Genomic DNA, 13,087 nt, shown 5'->3' with positions numbered 1-13,087 from the left:
CAGTTTTCCAATTCTTGGCTACAAGGATTCTGCTTACTGTGAGAATATATAAAATAACACAGTGATCGTCCTTGCTCAATCTATCTGGTATCATGTTCAAAAGAAACGTTTCGGGACGGTTTTGCAATTCTATGTCTGTTAACTCTTTTATCAGATTTTTAACCATTTTCCAAAAGCTACATATTTTTTCACATCTCCACCAAGTATGGTAATAAGTACCTATATTATTTTTACATCTCCAGCAACTATCTGAGACATTCTTATAACATTTGGAGAGTTTATCTGGGGTCCAGTGCCACCTATAAAACATCTTAAATATATTCTCTTTATATGTAGTGGCTTTTACAATTTTCAAAGATTTCCACAATTTCCCCCATTCTTCTGAATGTATTGTGTGGCCAATATTTTGTTCCCAGGTTTTCATGCTGGGTTTAACTGCTATCTCTTTCATACTGTCATTCAATAGGAAATTGTATAGTTTTTGGATTTGCTTATCCGCAGATGATAACCAGATCTTATCCAATTCAGACTTTGATTTTGCGAAGTTCATTTTTTTTGTCCTTATTGAACCTTGAGTGCAATACTGTCTTCATGGAATCTATCCTTCTTATCTATATTGTTTTCCCAAGCACTAGAATACAGCACATTCAGCAAATAATGTGTACAAAGTGAGTGTACTAAGACAAGAGATCTAAAGAACACGTTGCAAGCAATGTTCCCTCTAGCCTGTGGAGTCTTGTGAGCAAAAATTCTTCTTTGTGTGCTACTGGCATTAAAGTTGTGAGCGAGCGATTTGGCTACTGCATATATTAGTTTGCTGTGGAGCCATCCTTCCTGAGCTAAGACAAAAATATGTGAGCTGGAGGCTAAAAAACTGTGAGCTAGCTCACACTAACTCAGCTTAGAGGGAACACTGGTTGCAAGCAAATACAAAGTATTTGGAATAAGTGAATGTGCAGTTTAGAAAATCCTTTAAATACTTTACTTGCTGATTATGGTTTTTGTGATTTAAGATATCTGACACTGTTATACTGCTAAACACCACCAACAAGTACAATTAGTTACTTAGACTACTGCATGGAACTTCTAATCTAATGTAACTGAGCGGGGAGAGCGGGGTATAAATTAAACAAATGAATTTGTAAAAAATCAGAAAATGATCCTGAAGGCGAAAAGGGCAGCACCAACAATCACAATTAAACAGATTTTCAAATAAAAGTATATTTCCAGTTCAAAATTAAATGAAATTCTGTCTCATTTTTGGTTCGGTTTCAAGTTCACCCTCCAATTTCAAGCATATCAAAAGCAAGGAATTTAAGCAAAAATGGAACCCAGTACAGAAGCATACTCGTTTTTCTTACTAATGGAACACGGAATTAGAATGCTAACTTCCAAAGTTTGTAACTGGAAGCTAATAAGCCACCAAATTGCATGCTCAATTCTCCTAGCTGCTGCTGGGGGAGGGGACAATCTGGATAGCCTAAGGCCTCTACTGATGAGTATTGTTTCTCTCCCAGAGGACATGAGGTCTCTAGAACTGTGAGCAGATAAAACAGATGTTCTACTTACCCTCCTACATCTTTATTGAAAATTCCAGAACTCTGCCACTAGGTGACATACTTCTGCTTCCAGAAAGGACTAGGGTTGCCAGGTACAACTTGGGAAATATCTGAGGACTTTGGGGGTGGAGCAAGGAGACTTTGGGGGTGGAGCCAGGAGAAATGAAGTGACATCATTTTTGTGATGTCATGTCCTGTGGTGTCGCTTTCAGGTCAAAGGTCAAGTGGTGTCACTTCCCAAGCTCTACCCCTTATGATGTCACTTTCAGCACACTGCACCAAAACCCCACCTCTTCCTGTGATGTCATTTCTGGGCACTTTCCTAAACCTGCCTCTTTTTCTGAAGTCACTTCCTTCTTTCAAAATTCAAATTTAAATACCCACTCTGCCATAGGAGGGTCACCCTCTGGATGGCCATACAGGCCATCTAGTCAAATCCCTTGCTCAATGCTGGATCAGCCTAGAGCATCCCTGACAAGTGTTTGTCCAGCTGCTTCATGCAGAAGAGTCACAATTGTCTTTTTAAAAAATTGTGGCTAGGATCCAGAGAACTATATTTGAATATATACATTGTGTATGATCACATCTGCCCAGTGGCTGCTTCTATATGAGCAAAGGACAATTTGATCTTTTTCCTCCTCCTCTTCTTATATGAGGGAGAAAGAATGGAGAACAGCAAGGCTGGGCTCTGACTCTTGGGCTGTCTCTCCCAGTGATGCAAGTAGCCCTTCCTGCTTTACAAACCATGAAATCAAAGACTCTGCCTGTATTCCCCACACATACCCTGCCTTCTTCAAGTGGGTACAAACTAAGCTTTGCCTGTTGTTATGAGCAAGATAATGCCAAATAGCTGTATTGGCTTATGCAAGGAGTACTGCAGTTTATGAAATATAAGGATCCTTCCCAGGCCAATAAGCCAGCGATATGATAACAGAGAACTTGTATGCAAAATTGCCAATCAGGATAGCACTGTGTGGCACAAACACGAGTTAAGTGCTCTGGCTGGATGGTGTATATATCAAGAACATATCTGTTGCCATTCCCCTCTCTTCCTGCTCAGCACCCAGGGAAACAGAAGCCCTGTTCACATATTACAATGAACACATGTACATCTTGCATGGATGTATAGAATCATGGAGTTGGAAGGGACCTCCAGGGTCATCCAACCCCCTGCACAATGAAGGGAATTCACAAATACCTCCCCCCCCACCCCCCCCACACACCCAGTGACCCCTGCTCTATGCCCACAAGAGGGCAAAAAAAAAAAAAAACCCTCCGGGATCCCTGGCCAAATTGGCCTGGAGAAAACAGCTTCCTGACCCCAAAGGGGTGATCAGCATTTCTCTGGGCATGTAAGAAAGGGCCATGAGAACTAAGCAGTGAGGCAACCCTTCCTGCCCTCCTTCTCATGATCTGCCTAAGATCACAGAATCAGCATTGCTGTCAGATGGCCATCTAGACTCTGTTTAAAACCCAGAGTTTTTATGAAAAGGACCACCAGCTGAAAAACTGGTAGGGTCCAACCCCTATCAAAACCTATTAGGTCTACAGCCAAGCCTTTGGCCAGCTCCCCCAAGTCAATACCTGAATCTTCCTCATGAACACATGTTGAACACATGAACTCATGAAGTTGCCTAATACTGAATCCGGCCATTGGTCCATCAAAGTCAGTATTGACTACTCAGACTGGCAGCCGCTCTCCAGAGTCTCTGGCTGAGATCTTTAACATCACTTATTACCTGATCCTTTTTTAGCTGAAGAGGCTGGGACCTCCGGCATGTCAAGCAGATGCTCTATCACTGAACAACGGTCCAACCGAATCCTTCTTCATCTTGGTAGAATATGAAGCACTAAGTGCTACATAAATGCTAAAAATTATTTTCATGCCATACGAACACGAGAAGCCACATTGGACCAGGCCAATGGCCCATCCAGTCCAACACTGTGTCACACAGTGGCCAAATCTCAGGTGCCATCAGGAGGTCCACCAGTGGGGCCAAAATTCCAGAAGCCCTCCCAGTCTTGCCCCCCAAGCACCAAGAATATAGAGCATCACTCCCCCAGACATAAGAACGTAAGAGAAGCCAGGCTGGATCAGGCCAATGGCCTATCCAGTTCAACACATGGTGTCACACAGTGGCCAAAACCCAGGTGCCATCAGGAGGTCCACCAGTGGGGCTAGAATTTTAGAAGCCCTCCCAGTCTTGCCCCCCAAGCACCAAGAATATAGAGCATCACTGCCCCAGACATAAGAACGTAAGAGAAGCCAGGTGGGATCAGGCCAATGGCCCATCCATTCCAACACATGGTGTCACACAGTGGCCAAAACCCAGGTCCCATCAGGAGGTCCACAAGTGGGGCCAGAATTCCAGAAGCCCTGCCAGTCTTGCCCCCAAGCACCAAGAATACAGAGCATCACTGCCCCAGACAGAGTGTTCCATCTATATCTTGTGGCTAATAATAGCCACTGATGGACCTCTGCTCCATCTTGTACCACAATTTTTTCATTATTCCTCTCAACCTTTGGAGAGTCCAAGCAGCCTCTCTATAGAGTTTAGAACTTTGGAACTCCCTCCCTGGGAAAATTTATCCATCTCCCCCCCTATCAGTGTCTTCTGCCAGTGAATGAAGATGTTTTTGTTGCGTTTAGCATAACCCCAATAATGGTTATTGGCCTCCTCCCTGGTTCTGGTATTCTTTATGTGTTGCTATTGAATTATTTTATAATTCTAAATGTTGTTCTAATGTTTTTGTGTGTGTCGTCTTCAAGACCCTGGTCAGGTGGGAAAGGCAGCATAAAAATATTTTACATAAGATCCAGAAAGGGGGATGCAGTTTGTCTGTCTATTACTGCTCATACACCTATTGCCTTAAGCAGAAAGCAGATGCAATTTGTCAGCATCCCTCCCTTCCAACATATTAACAGCTCAGGTGAACATTTGGAGAAAATGCTAAGAAATCACAGCTCTTCTGTATCTCCCATCTATACACAGGACAGAATTTTCCTTTATAAATTCATTTCATATATTTTTTTTTACCAAACCTCCCCCTCAAAAAACAGTTAGCTCAATTCTGTAGAGTTTGAAATGTTCCCTTGACCAATCTGGCTTTTGACTACTGCCAGGGGATGGAAGGACAGGATTGCCCATTGGAAACAATGGGAAACACTTGAAGGCCCATTGGAAATAATGGGAGCCAGGAATGGCAATTGACTTGCATGGGCTTCCACTGAAATACATTACAGTACAAGTGGAGTTGCAATAAAAATGCGGAATGGATTTTCCATTAGGGTCTCTGGGCTCAAATAGACTACTTTGGCACTGGAATAACAGGCCCCAGCTTGGAATGACAGCCCCTAGGAGTAACAGAAGTCATTCCGCTCTGGGGCCTGTCATTCCAGTTCCAGAACACTCCTGCTACCCCCAGCGGCTGTCATTCCACTCTGGGACCTGTCATTCCAATTCCAGAACACATCTGCTACTCCCAGGCACTGTCATTCTGCTCTGGGACCTGTCATTCCAGAACACTCCTGCTACCCCCAGGGGCTGTCATTCCACTCTGGGGCCTGTCATTCCAGTTCCAGAACACTCAACTACCCCCAGGGGCTGTCATTCCACTCCGTAGTCTCTCATTCCAGTCCCAGACCACTCCTGCTACTTCCAGGGTCTCTCATTCGAGGCCCAGAACATATCTACCCCCAGGCACTTTCATTCCGCTCTTGGACCTGTCATTCCAGAACACTCCTGCTACCCCCAGGGGCTGTCATTCCACTCTGGGGCCTGTCGTTCCAGTCCCAGAACGCTTCTGCTACCCCCTGGGGCTGTCATTCCACTCCGGGGCCTCTCATCCCAGCCCCAGAAGACTTCTGTTACTCCTAGGGGCTGTCATTCCAAGCTGGGGTCTGTCATTCCAGTCCCAGAGTAGTCTATTTGGGCCCAGAGACCCTAATGGAAAATCCATTCCGCATTTTTATTGCAACTCCACTTGCACTGTAATGTATTTCAATGGAAGCTCATGCAAGTCAATTAGCATTCCTGGCTCCTATTATTTCCAATGGGCCTTCAAGTGTTTCCCATGGTTTCCAATGGGCAATCCTGTCCTTCCTTTTAGTACATCCCTACTGCCAGACACGCTGCAGAGCCACTGGCAAGACCTGTTCCCTTCCTCCACTCCTCTTACCTCTAAAAACTTTCCATCCCCAGCCGCTTCTCCCAGTGCATCCCGGGAGCAGCCTGGCGCTTGCAGGAGGCTTTCCAAGATACTATAATAGCTACCGGCCACTAAAAGAAGCCTTTGATCTTGCCCCAGACAAGTCCCCGGATTCTAAAATCCTTCCCATCCTGGTATTCCTTGTTTTTTAGAGGAAAGAGCTAATATGCTTTAGCAAAAGCAGCCTGCCTGCATTCCCCCCCCCCCCCCCCCCCCAGTCCCGACAGCTCAGAAATGAAGCAGCAAGCAGGGCATGGGTAAAATCCCCCCATACCAGGTGGCAGTGGCCGAAGCAGGACCTCCGCCCAGGAGCGGCGAGGGGCTTGCCTGCAATTATGTTGGTAGTCCTACCTACTGTGACTGAGAGGACGTTTTTGTTCAACACAACGTTCTTTCATTTACTACAGAATTTGTTTTCTACTTTCAACTTTTACTTTTCCTACCTCTCAGATGGTAAAAATTAAAAGTGCACATGCTATATGCCAGCATGGGGTACAGCAGTTTCCTACTTTTTCTCAAGTTCTGGATATAGTTGCAGTTTTTCTTACAAGAAAAAACCCTGTACTTTTACATTCCATGAATGTGCCAGTTAGTACAATCTTCTGTGCTAAATAACATATTTTATATCAGTAAAAGACGTTTAAGTATGATAAGAAATTAATTTTGATTTTTCCCAAAATATCCATTTTATTTTCGAAAAAGAGAGGGGAAAAAAGGTCCCTCCCATGGGTTCAAAGTTTCTGGAAACTGTGCATATCTAATCAACTACAACAAACATGATGCCTGCCGAGATCTTTCATGGTGTCCACTTGTTTTCAAAAACTTGGTACACCCATCAGGGCTTCGGATTGGCTGTGCAATGTTTTATTCTCTCTCTCCTCTTCCAGCGTATCCCACTTGTCCCCTGCACTTGGGCTTTCTCTCTGTGTGTCTGTCTGTCTGTCTGTCTATGGGGGCTCTGGCTCTGTCACCTGTAGTGGCCATTTTGTGGTTGCACCCACTGGGGACCCCGTTTAGATCAACAGACTAACTCAGCAACTCCAGTTTTTTTCATTCCCCTGTGATCTATGTATACACAAAAGCATCACAAGCAAAAGCCCTTCATATGTCAACTTTATTATAGCAAGGGGCCCATCACACTCTTTATGGCTCTATGAATTCAGCTATAAAAATAAATCAGTGTATCACCAAAACTGAAGAACCAACCAACCCACCTCTTATACATATCCAGCAGTCATCCTTCTTATTATGTTCGGCAAGCACTTCTTCAGTCACTTCTATCATTCCTCCTTTCAGCCCAGCAAGATTTTTCCCACTCTTAGTTAACCGAATCCAGTCCATAAGGCTTCGGCCTGGTTTTAAAGGTACCTAAAAATGGGATGAGGGGAGACAGAAGAAGAGGAGTACGTTAACTACAAGAGCATAGAAGTAAACCAGACCGGATGCAGTGTTCTCTTTGTAACAGCAATAATCCTTTTCAAGTTTTGGGTTTTTTTATGAAGCAACCTATAAATAAAGCCATAAGTAGAAGCCATAAGCAGACAATAGTTAAACTATAGAAAAAACAGAATATATGCAAGATACCCCTTCTTGATTCTGATTTTACATTATTTTATCTAGTTATTAAAGGGGGGGAGTAATGAAACACCAGAAATATATTTGTATTTATACCCACTTCTAGTTTGAAAATATTAATACACAACACAGCTCATAGTCATTCTTCATTTTTCATAACATGTAATTATTAATCAGTTCAGTTCCTTTATTGGCATAGATTGAAGCCATAACAAGAACCACAATTTTAATATACAAAAGACCTCCAGAGCATTAACATTATATTTCCTAATCCTCATAACATTTGAGAAATACCTCACTACTGAGAAGGTAATATGGGGGCACTGGTCCAATAAAAGGAAGGAGACAAGCCTCTCTTGTGGACAGCTATGCCTGTTGTGCAAAAGGGGACTAATTAAAACATCTCGTACTTTAACATAAAGTTCACAGTGGAGCAAAATGTGAGCAATCGATTCTGTTGTTTACTGCCACACAGACAGATCCTTTCATAGGAAGGAACATTCACAAATCTCCCACAGAGAACCGCTGACAGAAGAACATTGAATCGTGCAAACATGAAGGTTCAACGTAATTGTGGAGCAATAAGCTGTTGGTTGAAGTAAAAGACATTTAAGACCTTCTTGGGTGCGGGATAATACTACCGCATCATCCGTGTACAATAGTAAGACGACAGCTGAGCTTCCGGTTTTGGCGTCTGCTATGGTGGCCGCATTCTCCCGGAGCTCTGGGAGATGCGCGCCAGCGCCTGTGAGGGGGTGCGACTGTCTGCACCACCCCCAGAGCCCTTGCAATGGGCTCCCAGCCATAGGGTGCTAGGAGAGCTCTTCCTCTGGTGACTGGCCAGTGAAGGGGTGCTCTTCCATGCCCCTAAGGTCCTACCGCAGAGCGTCCATGAACGGAACTAAGAATGCACACCGGGACAAGCGTTTGGTGGCTGAGCGAATTTGTGAAAAAAAATGGTTGCATCATTGAACTGTAAGTCAAAGTCTAAGTGAAAACGCCTGAAAACTAGCCAAAAGTGTCCCCTTTAGAAGCGCGGGGGGAGTAGCAAACAAAAGGGGGCGGGCTATTAAAACAAGATGGACTGAAATAAAAAGCACATAAGAACTTACCAGATGTTTCTAGGGTTCCCAGAGACTTTGAGAACTTTTATAAAAAGTAAACAATCTCAAACATGGCGCCTCTAAAGAAGGAGGAAAAGGAGAAGATACTGAAACTGAAGCCTCTTGCAGGAAGTGCCAGCCCAGCGAGTTCTGTCCTAGACAGAACACAACGATAGAACTTTAAAGGATGCTGACAGAGCTACTGCGCCCTCTACTGGAACAAGTGATGGCATTACACCAAAAATTTGATGCACAACAAAACCAACTCAATGAGACTGTGGAAAAAATGCAGAAAACGGAGCAAGAGCTCAAAGAAATGGATGCCAACACTAAGAAGCTTAAAAGACAACTGCAAGTGATGGAGAAAAAGAGACTACCTGATGAGTCCCATTTGTTACAGTTACAAATCGAAAGGGCAAGCTATGCCCTAAGATTTCAAGGAGTTCCTCAAGAGAAGGGAGAAGATCTAAAGCAGATCATGTGTGATGCTATAGCCCTGACAGCAGATATTACAGCAGATATATTACAAACCAAAATAGATACGATCTTTAGGTCGTATTCTGAATATAAAAGGAAGAATAATCTGCCCAGGGAAGTGATAGTGAGAGTCTCCAAAAGACAAGTGAGAGATCAAATCCTCAAAGCCACAAATGGAGCTACCTTGAAGATCAAAGACAAAGAAATTAAAATTTTGAAGGACATTCCGTTTGAAATAAGAAAAAAAATTCAGAGACTTCAGAAAAATAACATCCCCTACAGATGGAATGTGCCCGAAGGCGTAACCTTCAAATTTAAAGACGGAAGAAAAAATGGACTCTGTTGAAAAGGCATTGGAATTTTTGCAGCAACATAATCGTCCAGCAGATGAAGAAGATAAAGAGAAAGATGACAGCACCAAGGGGAGTGAAGATGAGGGAGAACTGGCATCTTCTAACGAGGACTCAGATTCAAAACTTGGGGCGGCAGCCCCAAAGACAAGTTATCAATTGAGAAAGAAAAAGGATAAAGAGTTGTCATTGTTTCTAAGACCCTTAATAAGGACTTTAACTATTTCTTATATTGCTTTTTATGAAGTCAGATGCGTAGATGTTATTCTTTGTTATAAGTTTAAATAGAATGTTTGATGACCACATCCAATGAACTTTAACTGAAACTGTAAACTAAAAGCTAATTCTATAAGCATTTTGTATGACCACCATCTCTTGGGGTTTTAGGGTGTGTTTTTTTTACTTTACTGTTTCCCATAGTGTGTAGATCCCCTCCCTTATTTTGTTGTAGTTTATAGAAAATGCAATAAAAAATCCCCTATGGGGGGCATTAAAAAAAAAGTAAGACAACAGCTTGGGAGTCCAATTTAGGAAAATGGCCATCAACCTCGTGCAAAGTAGGAGCTAGGTCCTTCATAAACAGGTTGAATAAGTAGGGAGCCAAAATAAAACCTTGATTCCTCAATTTATAAAGCTCTTGGTTGTTAAATACCCAGATGGCCATATCTAGCTTGGCAACTAGTAGAAGAGTATAATTTCCGGATAAGGAAAAGTAACCATTTGTCCAGTCCCATCATGTAGAACTTGTCCCACAAAAGGTTCCTAGGTATCGAGTCAAAAGCTCCTTTTAGGTCAGGGACAGCAGAAAATAGGTCAAGGATAGCAGCACTATATTTCTCTACCAGGTGAGCAACAGTTATGCAGTGGTCTAATATTAACCTAGTATCCTATCAGTTTAATTTTAAATAAAAAATAACCTTTTCAACAGATAATCCTAAATGGCCATACTAGATCGATCTTTAATAATGAATTACTTATTTTTTGCATATTTTCTTATTTATATATACTTCTTCCTTTAAAACATTAATTAGTATTTTTCATAAATACATACAAGCATATTAAATGTACCCTTGACCTGGATAGCCCATCAGATTTCAGAAATGAAGGAGGGTCCGCTCCTGATTAGTACTTGGACGGGGGACCACCAAGTAAGTCTAAGGTTGCTATGCAGAGACAGGCAAATAACTTCTGAACATCTCTTACCTTGAAAACCCTATGGGGTCGCTAAACAGTTTAGCATAGTGTGTGTCTAATGTTGCTAAGAGTGGCGTGCTTCAAACAATATTTTTCCATAATTCAGTTATTAATTGTGGGATGTTCCATATATTTAATTTGGTGTGTAAATCAAGAACCACACGGCAACATTCACACTTTTCTCAATACGATCCTTACTCCTGATGACTCAAACAGCAATATGTGAAGTGACTAACATTACATGGCGCGTATAGGGTCGGATCCTGCACAGGGATCTCCAACTTTTTTGGCTCCCGTCTCCCACAGCTATTTCCAAACACAAAAAGCCTTATTCTTGGGGTCACAGGAGCTTCATGGAGTAATTGCTATGAAGGTCAGAAGTATACAGTGAAGACGAGGGAAGGGCACTCCCTTCTTCCTTCGCTTTCTGCAGAGCTCTGCTCATGCAAGAGGAAGAGCAAAGCTATTTTGTTTCCCCCTTTAATAAGCCAGTTAAAGTGTCTCCAGGACCTTTCCCTTCCTCACTGCAGCCTCCTGACCTGAGTGGCTGGTACTCTTGGGAAGAAGGGTGACCATCAATGCCTCCCACTGACAAATCACAAAGACTGTAGCGGCTCAGCTGGCCTATTTCCACTTTCAATGGTAGTTTGCCTCTATACTAGTCTATGTTTATTCATTTACAGCCCACCTTTCTCACTGAGATTCAAGGCAGATTTATACATACACACATACAATATAAAAATTTAATCTAGCAGCTTAAGACATCCAACATACAATGCAATATGATTTAGGATTACATAACTAGAAAATAACACAAACAAAACATTGTCTAAGACATAAGATACAATAATGTAGAAGCTCCCCTAGCTGTGAGATGCACTGGCTATTCCCAGACTAGGAGCTCATAGCTTCTGGTGAAAGAGCGCATGAATGTCACCTTACAGACATGACAAAAGTGCAGTAAGGAAGCCTAAGAGACTTTGCTTCCTTCATATTTTCTTCTGTTCTCTGTGTCCATAATACATCTCCAACTTAGTATAGATTCAGCACCATTCCATTACTTGAGGTAATTGTTATCATTCAGAATAGATTGTTGAAAGGCTGCACACTTCTGTTACATGGGTTGAGTTGCTAGAACTGGAAAAATGCAGGCTTGGATGCTTGCAGGGGCCAAGCCAAGAGAACTTTAAAGATTCTACAGAATCTCTGCTTAATTTTGCTACTCTTGTAAAAGTTCAGGGAGCACTGCCCACAGAAGAGAAATTCGATATTGCAAGAAAAACTGTTCCAGGTGAAAATTCACTATCTACCACACTGTTCAGTAGGAATCAGGTAGACTGGCAGTCTTATCACATTCTGTTACAGAACTTACAGTGCTGAAGTTTTCCACTGTTATAATCAATACACCTTGACCTGGATAGCCCAGGTTAGCCTGATCTTGTCAGATCTTGGAAACAGGCTAGTATTTGAATGGGGAACTCCAAGGATTATCAGGGTCATAACACATAAACAGGCAGTGACAAACCACCTTTGAATGTCTCTTTATCATGAAAGCCCTAAGGAGTTATCATAAAACAGCTACAAATAAAATCCCACATGTTGAGAAGCATATGATTTTAGGTTAGTAGTTTTAGAATGACAGTGGATCGACTGGGCTAAAATAGCTCAGCACAGACTAACACATATTAGCAAATCAGCATCTGATTAGACTAACTAGAATACGAATGGTCAAAAGCAAACCAAGCCCTGGTTTCAACAAACTCACAACTATGACCTGGCATTAGATCTGAGCCCAGCCAGAGTCTCTCAAAAGCAAGCTTGCACCTGGCATCTCCTTCCTACCTCTTTTAGGCGTTTATTATCAAAGCAACCACTCTGCAGTACTCTCAGCAAGTCAAAGGGAGAAAAGAATTAAACCCATCAGCGTTACCTGCGACACAGGCAAAACACCAGCTGCCGTATATTCCTAAGCATTCAGAGATTCAGTCACGGGTTTCACCCAGCACAATACAGCAGGTGACGTTTCTCCCATACCCCTGCATCTCCAGGTCTAGGCAGAACTCCACCTGCTGAACAGCCACCTGATGTGAAGCTGGTTCCAGAAACACGAGACCTACTTCCCCTTCCTCTCCGCTCACCCTCCCCACCATTCCGCAAGCCTAAATCCCGATTCTGCCGGTGCCGCTACGCAAGCCACCCACCGCACCAGCCCGCCCGGACGAAGCACCCCTCTGACGTCTCCTCGCACCTTGCTGCGCCCTGCCAGGGCCACCCGCTGCTGTGAACCGGGGGCAGGAAAGGCCTGAGCGGGGACATTCAACATTCTCTTCCACACAAGCTGCCAGCACAAAGAGCCGCTACCGCCGTCACACTTTTTAGCAACAACTTCCGGGCGCCTCCCTTCGCCAAAGCCAACCCCGAGCGAAGAGGAAAGGCCAAACAGAAATACTGCGCAGGCGCAAGAGTGGTCCACATAGGGAGGCGTGGTCAAACTCTTGCCGCGCCAGAGAAGTGGGCTGGTGATGATTGACGCGATCTGCTTAGCGTGTGACTCTGTGAGACTAAGAGGCGGGAGATGCCAGTTAGGGTTGTGCGCTCTTTAACGGCCTCAGCTGTCTCG

At 43.3% G+C, this 13,087-nt stretch overlaps 1 protein-coding gene across 1 annotated transcript in view; it reads right to left on the bottom strand.

The window, feature by feature from the left end:
• Positions 1–12,817, bottom strand: part of LOC107124483 (cytochrome b5 reductase 4) — a 68,446-nt gene extending 55,629 nt beyond the window's left edge. The window contains exons 1-2 of the mRNA XM_015427962.1: positions 12,716–12,817; positions 6,983–7,136 (exon numbers count right to left, since the gene is read on the bottom strand). Coding sequence (XP_015283448.1) covers positions 6,983–7,136; positions 12,716–12,790 — 229 coding nt within the window. The 5' untranslated portion in view covers positions 12,791–12,817. The remainder of the gene's footprint in view (positions 1–6,982; positions 7,137–12,715) is intronic.
• Between the last annotated feature and the right edge of the window lie 270 nt (positions 12,818–13,087).

The sequence above is a fragment of the Gekko japonicus genome, unplaced genomic scaffold (genome assembly GCF_001447785.1).
Source record: "Gekko japonicus isolate JY-2015 unplaced genomic scaffold, Gekko_japonicus_V1.1 scaffold874, whole genome shotgun sequence".
NCBI classification, from domain to species: Eukaryota; Metazoa; Chordata; class Lepidosauria; order Squamata; family Gekkonidae; genus Gekko; species Gekko japonicus.
The sequence above is the reverse complement of the archived record's forward strand: the minus strand, read 5'-3'. Positions and strand labels throughout refer to the sequence as shown.